A 15,419-nucleotide genomic window follows, 5' to 3' on the forward strand; every position below is an offset into this window, starting at 1 on the left:
TAAAAACCTAAAATGTTTTATCAATTGTCAAGAGCTTCATCGAAGTTTCCAGTTGCTTTTCGCATGTGTAATAGTACTACAGAAACCCTTACGACACAAGGATTACTTCTGTCAGGCGAGGCGGGAGTACGTACATGACGCAGCCAAAAGTAATATTTGCCGTTCTAATTCCTGTGAAGCCGCTATTAAGTACGTGGAAAACACTGTTTCATTTCCGAGCAAGGCCACCGCACAAGCCTAAATAATGCGTGTGCGGCGTTCCACGTCCCATAAAGTAGGTTGCGGTATCTTGCAGCAATAAACGGGAAAACCAGCGTGTCACATGATGGAAAGAAACTCACTGCGTTTTTACGCTGGACATTCTATCATACAAAAACACAGGAGACAATACGGGGCTAAAAATTTTGCAAACCACGCTTTATGTCTTCTTTACTTTTGTGTTGTCACCAGCATCTTTCCGCGCATAACTGTCTAAGTAAAAGGGATGGACCCGTTACAGTATGTTTGTTTGTATATTGTTTTTATTTGATCGGAATAGTGTATCACCCTATCGTTAATGGAATACAATATTTCTCTTTGGTCACCGATGTTCTAGATCTGTTTGGAAGGTTGTCAAACTATTCACCCCCCAAAAATTAATTGTTGGTAGGCAAGCATAGCGGTATCACTTCGCCGACGGCCATCTATTCAAGTCACGCTGCTCACGGCTTCCTCGATGGTTGTGTTTTCTTGAGTTCATTAGGAGGCACAACTCTGCTCTGATACACTCGATTCCTCGAAGAATCTGCGTCGTCCCTGGCTTCATGGCAATAACATGTCAACCATGGAACTAATTGGTCGAGGAAAGAAATATTATCGTGTGACGGTACATTATCAGCTCATAGTGAAGATACGTTTTAACGAATTTATTTTATGATTTTTTTCCTTCCTTCCCCTCACAGACACCAGATAAAATGCGACTGATTGATTGTAGGGTTTAACCCGCCGGCGCAACGCAGACGATGAGGCGCGCCATAGTGGAGGGCTTCAGATTAATTGTGATCCCCTGAGGATCTTTAACGTGCGCCGAAATCTCGTACACAAGGGCTTTTTTGCTTTTCGCCTCCATCAGAAGTAAATAAAATTCAAACAAGCCTTAAATCACAAACTTTTAAGCTACTTCACACAAAACAATATTAACATTGCCTGAATCACCACTTTATTCTTGAAAGTTATCAGGGTAAGCTTCATACCACGAGTATTATCACCCTTTCTTGTTCGCATAAAGTTTACCCAGAAGTAACGTTTCACTCTTAGGCTCGCAATACAATTAAAAGAAAAGGATACGCCCACATTCCCTGTCCCGTGAAATTTGTACTTCCATCGCTGGAACGAAGCAATTTAAAGACCGTCAAAGAACGTCATTTTTTCCTTAGATAAATATAGTGTGTGCTTCTTTCCTTACGCATTCACATTACGCCTCAACTATAAGACGCGTTGAACTTATTGCGTGGACCTTGGCGTGCCCACAAAGTGGCCAAACGGTGAGTTCGGAGAGACAAGACCTATTGTGCACCAACTAAATTTAAAACTGTTGTATTTTTATTTTTAGCACACCATTAACTTCTCGGTATGCTAGGCCCCGTAGATAATCACCCCCTTTTTTTGATTGAGCCCCGATTGATATCTCCCATGCAGTAAGCCCACCCCTTCAGAACTCCATTACTCAGATCTTCTCCTTCCTGCCCAGATCTCTTCCCAGGATTTGCGACCCTAACACCCTCCCTATCACGACACCGGTGTGTGCGTTGCCGGCCGCTATAAAAACATCAATTCCTACCCTTATTATACACGCCCTCCACAATCAATGTCCCCGACCGGCAGAGTGCCATTTCTGCAAAGATGCTTCCATCCTACGAAGCTGGCATCGCTTTACAAACGTAAACACCTTCTCCGGCCCGTCCGCACCAAATACTCCAAGATTGGCCGAGGCAGCTGACCCGCATATGTGCTCCTAATCATCTACGGCTGCTCAACCCCACCGAAACAGCAACTGCCCCTTATAGACTAAGCGCCTTACCTAAACTAAGTACCTAACTAGGACATCGCTGACTCTTTTTTCCACGCTATAACTGTTTATAACCACCACCAGCTGTCTAATGTAAATTCTCAGAGGGAAACAGCTGTATCTATCGTGCCTACTCCCGTAATTACGGAGATCCCCTCGCCGGAAAATACTGGGCAAGTTTCACCGTGGAGCTGGCGCCGATTCGTAGCAAGCTTCCATACTAAGATGGCCTTTTCACGCTGCATCGCGTTGACAAAGCTTCGTGTGGATCAGGTAGATAAATGGGAGCTGACATGCTCGGGCAAACGTTTTATGCTTGTTGTCACTTTGAATCTGCGTCGTCTTTCTTCCTCTCGGTAGGCTGGTATTCACCCCCATCGTTCGCGATGCATTAACTTAGCCAAATTTTGTTTACTCGCTAAATCCTCTAACGCAACCTTCTTGCTTTGCAAGATTAACGAAGTTAAAATGCTCTTGAGTGCAGTATTCAAGCTCAAGTTGTATTCCATCAGTTTTTAAACTCACCCAATAGAGATATATCGCCAGAGGTGTTCGGGAAAATATCTGTACTGTCTTTGCGCAGTCCGCCTATAAAAGCAAACCCCAAGCGGTCTGCCGTATTGCACAAATAGGGTGTTGCCATTCGTTTGAAACCAGAGTAGCTTTTTTGTGAGAATTGTCAGTGCGTTCAGCACAACGGAAACAAGCCTGTTTGCTAAATTCTATGGGTTTTCGCAAAACGAGCGCCGCAAAAGACATGTAGTTCTAGACGTGCACAAATAGCACGATGGGGCGTTCAAAAGCACAGAAGAACTGGGAAGAAATGTCGGCACATTTGAGCGATTAACTAAACATACGACCGCGAGAATGAGGCATGCACCATGGACCACTGTTTTCAAACTTTTTATTTCAGCATAAATAAGCATACGGGAGGTTACATCTAAGAGGATGTTTTTACTGCGGCGTCGAGTGCTCAAAACTTACGCTTGACATCTTGGAAATGGAAAATGTTTTCAAACGTCCCCGCTTTGCGGTCTGAATTCCAATTTATGGGAGGTATTTACACTGGCGCTCTTACCCTATCAGTTTCCGCTTTCGATTTCGTTTGAATCTTCCCCGAATAAAAAATGTCCACAGCGCGTATTTTCTCTCCGTTGCCTCCTGGGGCGGTTACTCGCACTTGCAAACCTTAGTCTATACAGGTTGGTATGTAAGAGTGGCAGTTTATATTGAAGGCAATATTTTCTATTTTTAATTCGGTTGATGTTTTCGTAAACAGTCACTTTTGATTTTTTCAGAAAAAAAAACAACTATCCTACATTGGTCACTAATGTTTGATATATTTTTAGTGGCCTCCTTCTTGGATGGATTGTCTAATAAAGACCCATCTTCTACAAACACCTTTTGGTGTTTTCCAAAGGCCTTCTTCAATACCTGCTGAAAGGCCCTAACCACATTAATCTGGCTACACAAAGACATATTTTGTCACAAATGGCCTAACACTTTTAAACGTCATTTTTGCTGATTCGGCATCGGTAATAAAAGGCTTAAAAACTCACAGCCCTCCCATCCTCTTCACAGTTTTTTATTTGTTCCTAAAGAAACTCATATTCCCAACTTTTGTATTTGCAGAGAAAAACCGGCGTGATTCAATAAAGAACGACCACAACTTCTCCCGCCGATTTGCCGAGTTTTCATGCCCTACTTATTTTGTTCTATATTTTTTTTTTGTGCAAAGCGGTTACACATTGAGCGTTTGAAGAGCCTTATGGCAAATGTATTATCTGCTGTTTTTGTTATTTGTATGTTTTTTTGTACAATCGACTGCAAGTCTGCAATATAATTTGCTGTGCCCGCACGCTACGTGCTACCAGAAGCAGGGGCCGTAGTCAGGCTTCAAGCGTTCAGCCTCTGCTCCCCTTAGCGTACGGAAAGAAAGAAAGAAATAAAGAGAGAAGGAAAGAAGGAAAGAAACAAAAAAAGAAAGAAAGAAGGAAAGAAACAAAGAAAGAAAAAAGAAAGAAAGGAAGAAAGAAAGGAAGAAAGGAAGACAGAAAGAAAGAATAAAGGTAAGAAGGACAGAAAGAAAGAAAGAAAGAAAGAAAGAAAGAAAGAAAGAAAGAAAGAAAGAAAAAAAGGAAGAATTTACGAAGTCTGCTTCTGTTACGAGGTTCACGGCCACCCCGGCGGCCATGCCATCGTTTTGGCAAGGGTGCAGCCAGTTCACGCCAGGTGAACAAAGAATATTCAGTCTCCATCAATATGCTCATGTCGCTTTTGCAGCGAAATGTTTTTGTCGGCAATTATAAAACCAAACTAGACACCGATTGCCTAAGCGGCAAAACTTAAGCTAGATCGACGGAGAAATAAATATACAAATTTTGTTCTTTGCTTACTACATGTGGCCATTATGTTTCCTTTGCCGATTTGGGGCTCGGGTCGGGGACAAGATTCGTCATAACAAATGTTCGTGCACTTGGGCTTTTGTGATTTCGTTGCACAAAGAAAGTGGTAGGGTATCCTTCCGACCCACAAAAACACAAAACATTATTTTTACACTCATCCCATGCTGGCGTTGTGTTTCTAGGTCACGGCAAAATCAACAAGACCCAAAGGAACCAGGACTCTGGTGCCATAAAATGGTTACTGCAATTCATCAATGAGCAGTGGTTAAGGGTCAATATCCGCTTTCTTGAAACTTGCCGACATCAGCTTAATTCACAAACCGGGAAAACTCATTATTTAGCAAACCTACATGCAATTTCCCTGACATCATGCGCAGGCAAGTTATATAAATATATGGTGCACAAAAGGCTTGCCCCTTATATCGAAGACAATGACCACTGGCCTCACAGCATGTACGGCTTCCGTTAGCCCCTTTTTATTAAAGATATACACCTTGAAAATCAAAGAGGTCATCTTAGACAATCTAAGCAGAAAACACAAAAGCGCCATCTTCGCCCTTGATGTCAAAGGGGTCTGCCACAATGCCAAACACCATGCTATATACGAAAGCCTACAGTCAACCCACTGCGGTTAACGGACATAGAACTTTGTAAAGAAAATTTTGACATACCACACAGCGACTACTGGCATCGGGAACCTTAGAATAAAACTCCCGACACCACCAAAGGAACACCCCAGGGCTGTGTCATATCACAACTACTTTTCAATTTGGCAATGAAAGACCTTCCAGCACAATTTAATAATATCGCAGGCGTCAGTCATGATATCTACGCCGATGATATTGTAATATGGACACGCACGTGCTCTGCCGATACGCACCAAGACACCTCGCAAGAAGAAATTCAAACCACCGAACAGTGCCTTCGCCGACATGGTGTGTACTGCTCTCCAGATAAATACAAATTACTGGACCTTAAAACACAAACCAAAGGTGGACCCCCGGCGCCAATTTCTGATATAGAAATTCAAATCAACAATACTCCCATCCTAAAGGTCAAAACTTTCCCCATACTAGGACTTACGCTAGAGCAAGACGGACCGGGCATGGCAACGCATGATAAACTACAAACCACATTCCATCAAGTTCTACCTCGCATACACCGTACCACAAATCGCCGACGTTCCTCAAAGAGAAGGACACCATTAGGCTTGTGTAAGTGTTAACAAGAATTAGAATTACGTATGAAACGCCATATCTAGTCCTGAAAAATAACAAAAAAGAAAAATTCAATATCTTGATTAGAGAAGCCTACAAGTTTCCTCCTAGTTTACCCTTCACTGCTTCTACAGACAAATCATTGCAATTAGGCCTGCACAACACTTGGGAGTAGTTGGCTAGAACCACCAAAACTAGCCAATTGGAACGATAAAAGCTCTCCAAGACGGGAAGACACACCCGACGAAAACTGCGTTACGAAGTCCCGAAAGAAAATAACGCTAAAGAACGCATTCCACTACATGTTAGAGGGAACACCACTGTCACCCCAGTGCCAAGAAATATGCATTCGATCCACAACAGAGCGCGATGTAAGAAAGAGTTCAAGATCTTCGAACTGCATACGGGAAACGGCCTGACGTTAGGTACGCAGACTCACCACTATACGCAAGTCGATCAACCCAAGCCATCAGCATAGTCAATAATCAGGGACTGAAGCTAGCTTCAGCTTTTATACCTACCAAGGACATCGACTCCCTCGAAGAAGCCGCCATTGCCCTTGCCGCTACCACTGGTAAAGAACATGTCACCATCATAACTGATTCTCAAACAGCGTTTCGAAACTTCCAAATGGACGCATTTTATCAACACAGGCAAAAATTCTATCGACCCACTCTGATTGACCAGACATTTTCATCATGTGAACAACGGCTCATTCATCACTGGAAGGGAATGAGGCGGCCCATGTCGCAGCCCGATCTCGTAAGCACCGGGCTCCTCCTCCTGAAACATCAGCCCGTCCCTCTATAAGGCCAACAAGAGGATTATTCCCGAGAAGGTGCAGTGACACCGTGGCCAACTACCGCTTGAGATGAAGAACCTTTCCGCCTCCACACCTCAACATGTCTCGTGAAGACAGCTACAAACACATTTCCACGTGGTACATAACTACAATCAATGCATCCTACATTGTACACATAAACGTGTAAATCCTGAATGAAGCAATACACTCTCTATCACACGGTATGGTAGTGCCACCACACACCATCCCTGGCCCCACATCCAAAGCCCTCATTTGAGCAGTGGGAGGGTAGGTTGACCAACTCCAACCCGTATCACCAACAACGCCTGGTAGACTGGGCGAGACACGGTGCCAAGACCCAGGGCTTCCTAGACTGAAGAGGTCTCCCACCTGGCGGTCAACCCAACAGCAATGACTGCTCAAATTATTGTTTATTCGTCCTCTCCACCACAGCTTATTACGCTTTGGTCACAAGTGACCTCATTGATCTTAGTGAGTTGTTTTTACTAATCAATTTTCGTGCATATGTGACCCATACAATTGTTCTTTTTAATCACACCCCTACATAGTATCGATAAAGTATTACTTCTTTGTAGAGGCGGTTTTGTGCTGAGCCTGAGGAAAAGTGTTTGATCTAGGCAATAGTAGCGCAGGAGTAAAATAAGAGTGCTAGCATGCTGACATTTTTCCGCAGCGCCCAAGCCCTCAGGTTCTGAAATTAATTGACACAACCCATTTATTTAGGTGTACGCCTGAAATCCCAAACCACGCAAATAAAGAAATTTGCAATTTTTATTTTTCAACATAAACTCGCGGCGAGTCTCAGTTATATGCCCAGTTTACGCACGGGAATATTATAAATAAGATGCAGGTTCATTTAAATAAAGTAATATTAGTATGGTAAGTAGCGTTAGACTACAGTGCGCAATGGTGAATACACTTTGCGCAGTAACTAATCGTTCCAACCCACTTTCTGCTAATGTAAAGGCCATTATTCAGAGGAAATGTTTCAAGAAAATGTGGTTGAGCGTTATTTTGGGATACTATTCTCCGATAAAGATGGAACCTGGGACTAGTAAAACAGTTACAAGGAAGCAGTGCACGGGGAAAATTAGACCCAAACATGGCGCTGTGTGCGTGTTTGATATCCGTGTGTGTGTTCGTTGGTTCGGTGCGGTTTATCCTTTATATAAATTTTTATTCTTTAGCTTAGTTTGATCAATGGTAATGTTGCTTTGGGGCTTTCTCTTCCCGGCGTACTTTTAGGTCAATGTGGTTGGATGGACTTATCCCCAGTCTTCGCGAATAGATTGGGGATTTACAGTATTTTATTTAAAATAAAATTCCAAGACATCTTTGTATCATACAATAGGCAGTGATATTTTGTATCTGTGCTACCCGCAACTGTGTTGTTAACGTACATTTTCCCAATATATTTAAAGTTACATTGACAATGAGAGGTAAAATATAATATTGGTTACTGAGAACTAATTAATTAAACATTGGTTTGGGGTTTTTTTAAACATTTCTCTCACTAAAAGAGGTCGATCGCTAGTTACATTGCATGGCACGAGAAAATATATCGGGAAAATAGATTTCGAAAATAAAATACCTCGCTAGCAACAAAGGGTGCACGATTCATCTTCGTTGAATTCGTTGGGCCAATTCTCGTGAGCTGGTTGGTGGCAGATACATAAATAAAGAAGAAAACGTGGCGCGAACTATACGTGGACGAAGAAGACAAGGACAAAGAAGACAAGGTAAGATATATACCGGTGCCTTACCTTGTCTTCTTTGTCCACGTGTAGTTTGAGCCACGTTTTCTTAATTTAAACACCCTAGTTTGTTCTGCTGTAATACGGAGCTCAGCGACGAGTATTCCGCAAGTTGTAGACATTACACACCCCTATTGTCTCCCTTTAGCCTCATCTTGTGTTCTTCTAATAATATCCGTATACCACTGCAAAGGTAAAGGAAATGTCTGTGTGCCGAAGCAAACTACCGGAAGCAAATACCTACGGTACGTTGCTACAGCACACCAATTTATTCTACATCGGAATTTTGTGACGGATAACATTACGCGTTATATTGAAGGCATTTTTATTAGTGTACGAGAATCAAGTACTTCTTCTTGGTGCAGGCAGTGACGAAACCGTATTTCGGTCGCGTGGGATAACGCGCCGCTCAGTCTTATGAGAACTGCCCCAGACTGGGTGCTGGCCTGAATACTTTTCATAGCTTTTATACCAAGTACTTACTCTTCACCAACGCGCAATCTTCTTGCAGAAGCTTGCGTAACACGCTGTCTTCTCTATACCTCGGGCACTCTACGTGCAAATAACTGACGTAATCTGTCATATTACAGACTTCTAATGTAGGTTGGGGTGCAAGAATTACATTAGTTCCACGTGGGAAAGTCTTTCGAAATGCAAGAACAGTTTTTCGTTGCTTTTTTTTTGCGAGAGCTGGCTGTAGCGTTTGGGAATAAGAGATTTTTTCTAGGTTTATTTTCATCAAAGTATAGTTATTATGTGCTGTTTAAAGGTTGGCTTCCGGTCCGGAAATCTGTAGTATATTTTCTGCCTACGCTTCGCGGTTACCACGCAAAACTGAAGGCGTTCCCTCCACAGTTACTAGGCTTTTCTAGTTTCTGGCTTTTTGATTCTGGTAAGGCCAAACAGATAACATACAAACACAATAAGGAGAACAACACAGAATACCTCCTAAGAGGAATGGATAAAATAAAATTTTATACACCAAAGCAAGTGTTCAAGTCTTCAATTCTCAGACATAGAAAAAGCGCTGTCTGCAATTCTCAGACATAGAAAAATGAGAGCTGTCTCTATTAGGGCACTTCAGCATGCCTAATAAATGATCCAACAAAAAGTGACAATTTCTGCTTCATTTTATGTGGCGGTTCAACGAATATTTCTATCGCTCTTTTTGATCAAGTACACAGGTAGCAGCCGCCCATTGCGTGCTTAATCCTACTCTTAAAAAATAAACTCAGCGGGAGAGCGACACCACCAAGCCAAACATTACACTCAGAGTGTAATCAACCTTGCGATGTAGCCTGTGCAGGGCAAGCGCACTGTTTTGCTAGGCGTCGCGCACACCAAATAGTGCAATGCGGCCTATGGGATATTTCATTTTTTATTGGCATGCACGTCACTAAAATAAGCAACACCAGGAAAAGCAACAAGACGAAAAAATACCTAATACATGATACACGAGCGGCGCTGGTACTGTCTAGCTTCACTAGATAAGGTATGAAAGTATCGCCACTGAAGCAAGCAAGCCAGCAGCGGCGGCTATTTTAGTGTTTATCAGTCCTGCAAAATTACCGCGGCCACAGCTTCGCCACTAATTTTGACCAGGTCGTTTTTTAACAATACAGTCGGTGTCCACATATAATGATACCGTTTATAACGATATATGGAATACAACGATGAACAGGTATGGCACCGTCCGCTTTTGTATGGTTTCCATGACAAAAAGAAACCGCTTATTACAATGCTCCAGTGCCGCGATATCGGATATAACGATTGAATCGGGATACAGCAAGCACGGAAAACGCGAGGTGTCGCCTGTTCTCCATGCCAACCACACCGACACCATGCGCCGCGATGCGCCTCGCATCCCGTCCACCCCTCAGAGAACGTGTCAACTGCACCGCGTACGAGGAAGCGAGAGGAGGACGGGAACTGTTCTCCTTCCAAACACCCCTCCCGATGCCGCCGCTTTGGCCCCGTTCCTGTGCCTGCTGCTTTGAATTCGGCTGGTGCCTCTTCAACTACGTCCGTTTTTCCGCGGATCAGACGTCAGGGCCGGTGTTCTAGAAACGTCTGAGTGCCTTACTGACATAGCTCGGCAAAACTGGATGCCACTCACTCACACTCACTCAAAAAGATATATTTATCCTAACGCACTCACTCGCACTCGCACTCGCCACTCCGCCCTCACCACGCGCACTCACTCGCACTCACGCTCGCCACTCCGCCTTTACTACTCACACTCACTCGCGTTCATGCTGGCCACTCGCCCCACTACTCGCACTAACTCACGTTCACACTCACCACTCCGCTCACACAACTCGCACTCACTCGCGCTCACGCTCACCCCTCAACCCTCACCATTCGCACTCACTCCCGCTCACGCTCTCCACTCGTCCGCACCAGTCCCACTCACTCGCGCTCACGCTCACCCCTCCGGCCCACCACTCACACTCACTCGCACTCACGCTCGCCCCTCGGGCCTCGCTACTCGCCCTCACTCCCGCTCACGCTCGCAACTCGTCCTCACCACTCGCACTCACTCGCGCTCACGCTCACCACTCATCCCTACCACTCACACTCGCTCGCTCTCACCACTCGCACTCATCCGCGCTCACGCTCACCACTCGCATTCGCGCTTACACTCCCTCGCACTCGCACTCACCGCTTTCAATGGCCACTCACGCTCACTCGCAATCACCACTCGCTTCCTCCACTCACACTCACGTACAAATATTTTCGGGCATGAAATACTGATTTGAGCTAAAATTGACCTTTCTCAGGAATGGGGTCTCCCTTTTACCTAAGTATGTATTCGGGTATTATAAGCACATGTCTTCATATGTCACTTTCAAAGCGGTAATCCTCGCTGGCTCCTTTTACGAAATGAACAAATTCTCGCAAATTTGCCTGAAGCCATTCATCATAACTTTTTATTATTGTCTATGCTATTTCGCTCAGATTCTACAAAAGAAAATAAACACAGAAAATTTTCACAGCGGTGGCGAACATAAAAGAAATAGTCCAGTTCGGAAGAAAAGCTTAGAAAAGCTGTTGCCATCTGTCAAAATACTGGCTAGCGCGCGCACATATTCCTATCTCGAAGCGCGCTATCCGCGCCACTCAAATTGCGCAGTCAATTTCCTCTGGACAACCCTCCAAACAGGTTATTTCAAGAGTAATTCGAGGTGAAAAGGGCGCATAGCGAGAGTGTCCAGCACAACACCGCCATGAAAAGATTGAAAACAGCAAGCAAGGTGAAGGAGCCTTAGGCTACTGGAGCGCTTGGCCTTGAGCGCTTGGCAGAGACAAGGCGAGGGAGAGAGGCGGCGCCGCATGGTCGCGCCAAATCGGCGCCGCCTGAATTTAGCGCGGGCGTTTTCATGGAGACGAGTTGCCTGGCGCCCGCCTCCCTCCGCGTGCACCTCCCAAAACGGCACCAGTCTGCCGCAGAGCAAAACCGCAGCTTGATCCTAAACTACACCGTCATTCGCCAGCACCGGGCACCCAGACAAGTTCACGTTCAAAGTTTATACGAAATAACGGGGAGAAGAAGTCATAAGACTCACACACGCACACGTACGCACACGCACGCATGCTCGCACGCATACAAGCGCACGCACGCACGCACACAAGCACGAACACGCACGCAACATACACGAACACATGCACGCGCAAACGCAAAGAAACGCACATGCACGCAGACACACACCAACGACCTTGAACACGTGCGCGCACGCACACACATACGAACTCGCACGCACGCGCACACGCACGCACGCACTCATTCGCTCACTCACCCACTCACAAATTACGCTATCCGACTACCGAAAACGCTTACTATTCGTCACACCACTCAGGGGTCACAGTACCCCTACGCCATCGGCACGCGGACGACGACGAAGTCCGTATGAAAACGAGGGTCATAGACCCTTTGCAAAAAAGCCGACAACACTGAGAATTCAGCGGTGGTAACACTGGTGGTGAACGCGACGACGCCATTAGAAAGGAAGCAGGTCGTACCAACGCCGTTGCGGTTGCACGTTTTCGCCCACGGCTTCACGAGTCTGTTGCCCCACGACGCGTATGCAATTACGCGGACGGTGGACGGTAGCTACCCATAGAAACTCTGCGCTCGCAGCCTTTTCGCTTCCTTTCTAATGGCGGCGCAGCGGGTGCACAGTGTTGCCAGAGTGGCTTGCTGCTTTTCCGCCAACGATTTGGCCATTTTGCAAAAGGGTCTATAACAGAGCGCCGCCGTAACAAGTAATGACAAATACTGATTCGTTTAATACGCCAAGACCTCGATAATGAGCTACTGCTTCCACAACACGCAACTCGCCCATACGAACCATTTCGCCATCCTGATACGCGAATCTGTAAAAATCTGTGATATTTTTTCAAACGATTACGGGAACTCATAATTTCCACTTTATAACAGCCGGCCATTTGACAGCTGCAGCAAGCCGGCCAATTATGTACACCAAGTACTACGGCACTAGACCACGGTGATTCCTAATGCCTCCATCGCAGCGCTCAGCGGTAGGGAAGTGCAATCGCTTTATAGACCCTATGCGAAATTGCTTGGTGATCTAGCAACACTGATGTAAACGAGACCGTCGGCCATATTGGTACGGGCGCCGATCGGGAAGTCTCGTATTGTTTACTGTGGAAGAGTACGTGACGGTAACGCGGTATGGCTCAAACTGGACGGTGTTTTCCGGCTCTCGACCGCGGATTGTGGACGAAGGACTTGCCTGCGCTGCCGACTGTGTCTGAAGACTCATACCACTCGGGGTGCCGCGCCAAAGACCCATCCGAGCGGCAGCGGAGCAGGGCATGCCGCCTAGCCACCGAGGCGCATTGCTCGCCTTCATCGGTGCGGACAAGCACGTGCGACTCACAGTAAGTAAATCCTTCTTTGTTTTTACTTGACGCGAGTTAACCGGTATGAGCATTTGTAGAGCACTTTGTTCATCGTTGTTTACCACGCCAATGCGTAGCGGCGACCCTGTTGCAGTAACCCTGAAAGAGGAGAGCGACAATCGCCAGACCGTACCGCTAGTGGGAGGATTAGGTATTTTCAAATGCTGTACATGGAATTTACGGGATGATTTTTGGCGAAGATGTTTACGGGAAGTTTGCGGCCGTTTTCCGTGACGGTCGTCCGCCCGCGTGCTTGCCGCAAAGCAATCGTGCTTTGCGGCGAAGTCAACTACAAAAGAGCACATACGCCTTGAATTTTCTTTTTTTGTGTGTGTTCATTATTTATTGCGCATGCTCTGCGCAAAAATGTGTTTGTGTGTCTTTCTTCTCCTTTTTTGGCGGTGGGGTGGTTGTGTTTGTTTCTAAAGCGCATGTTTTTGGTGTTAATAGATAATACAATAAAACCTCGTTAGCTCGAACTCACTGAACTAGAAGATTTTTTTTTTAATTCGATGGGTCATCGGTATAGCCCGAAGGTTTACCTGTTTATCTCGAAAGATTCTGGAAGTGAGTTCCAGATAATCATATTATTGCTTGCTTAAGTTATGACGAACACGATTATGCGGGTACTGGTATACATCATTACCCACGCTGAGGTTTTTAAATGTTAAACTTGCTTCTCTTGAAAAATGCATTAACAAAGCATGCAGAGATACTTGCACGCTCGAACTTGACAAACAATTTTGACATCATTGCTGTTTGAGGTGTAGATTATTGTCCTTGCAACAGTGTTAAGCAAGACACAAAATCTGGTCATTTTGAGTCTGTTCCTTGCGGCCACTTCTTTCTGCTCTGTCCCTTTACCATAAACTGCAGCGGACTAGTCCTGTTCTTCCTTGAGTGTTATTTACTGATACTCTCTCTGTTCTTGCAGGTTGGGCCTCATCCATGTGCTCAGCAGCTGCTTTTGCTCCCAGAAGAAAAGTGGCCGGCCCTATGTTGTGTGCCTCACCTTTGAGACGGACAGTGGGGCGATTGGGGAGGCATCGTGCGAGTGCCCGGCGGGTTGCAATGGAGCATGGAGTCACATCCTGGCTGCTGTGCACCTACTCGCCCTTTTGCAAGCCGAAGGTTTTAAGAGGCGCCACCGGAGCTTGCGTGCACTGAGCCGCCACAACAGTGGGGACGTCCGAGACAGCAGGGCATCAACAGCGAGTGTCCAAAACATTGACTGGAGAAGCCCGCGATAAAATGGCCCCTCCCTTCCCTTGCCAATGCGTCTGTTCGATGCACGTCGAGTACAGGAGCAATGCGAGCAGCAACAAAGTGCCGTGCAGGCGCTTGGGAGAAAACTTGGTAGCCTTGAGAATGAGTTTTTTGCCCCAGTTGTGCTGGCCTCCCGCTCCTCCTCCTCCTCCCCCCCCCCCCCCCCCCCAGTAGCAGAAACAAGGACTGGCATGGCACCTGAAGGGTCACCTATGAGCTACCAGCAAGCATTCATGCCACATTTCGCCGTGGTCATCTCGCAAGCACGCATAGGCTGGGCAACGTCGTGTTTACTAGACCGCGACATGCAGGGGTGCGCGAATGCTTCTTTTTGTTCCATTTATATCCACAAAAGCACTCAAGCTTTTGTGGATATAAATGGTGCAACTGTGGCCGTTTTCTTTTTTTCTTTTTGAATAAAACTTGAAAATTGTCTCAGCTGCCTACATCAATGGCCACTATCATTACGTCGGAGGCATGCATGCAGCATGTGACAAACTAGAGGAGTGAGTGTATTTTAGTCGCAAAATTTTCGACAGTAAATACATCGTTGCTGGAATGACAATGGGCACCAAGTTAACTTGACGTAACAACAAACCTTTCAGCCCGGCAAATCGGGAACCAAGTGCGAAAGCTCGAATTTTCCACCGTTAGAGCATCATAAAACAGTGTTCGCCACTTCTGGAACGACACGCGGCTAAATGCAACGTAAAGAAATCAACAACACTCCCATACCGTGCGCGCCCGCCACAGAGGAAATTTTCAACCGCGCCGTGACGGCGTAGTGCGGCAAGAAAAGTTTGTTTACAGCCCTATAGGTAAGATAAAAGCTCGTGTAGGGGCTAAGCGGTACCATTTAACAATGAAATGAAGCGGGCGCAGAGCCACAGGGACGAGTAAAGGAACAGCCTAATTTTGGCAATGTGTGGTACTGTTTTCCCGGTCGAGCGCCGCTGTCAGTCGCGTGAATAGCCGGCGCACGCT

At 45.9% G+C, this 15,419-nt stretch overlaps 1 protein-coding gene across 1 annotated transcript; it reads left to right on the forward strand.

Moving 5' to 3' along the window:
* Nucleotides 1–12,834: 12,834 nt before the first annotated feature.
* Nucleotides 12,835–14,586, forward strand: LOC144142055 (uncharacterized). The gene is made up of 2 exons (XM_077673485.1): nt 12,835–13,148; nt 14,104–14,586. The coding sequence occupies exons 1-2, from the start codon at nt 12,940–12,942 to the stop codon at nt 14,417–14,419; spliced, it is 525 nt and encodes a 174-aa protein (XP_077529611.1). The 5' UTR covers nt 12,835–12,939; the 3' UTR covers nt 14,420–14,586.
* Nucleotides 14,587–15,419: the final 833 nt, after the last annotated feature.

The sequence above is a fragment of the Haemaphysalis longicornis genome, unplaced genomic scaffold (genome assembly GCF_048455015.1).
Source record: "Haemaphysalis longicornis isolate Haplotype H1 unplaced genomic scaffold, Haemaphysalis longicornis Haplotype H1 scaffold_6, whole genome shotgun sequence".
Taxonomy (NCBI): domain Eukaryota; kingdom Metazoa; phylum Arthropoda; class Arachnida; order Ixodida; family Ixodidae; genus Haemaphysalis; species Haemaphysalis longicornis.

Excerpts from the sequence above, each read along its gene's own strand:
- LOC144142055 (XM_077673485.1), top strand. The coding sequence starts at position 12,940 with ATGGCTCAAACTGGACGGTGTTTTCCGGCTCTCGACCGCGGATTGTGG. Across the intron at positions 13,149-14,103 it reads ACAAGCACGTGCGACTCACA|GTTGGGCCTCATCCATGTGC; the intron begins GTAAGTAAATCC and ends CTGTTCTTGCAG.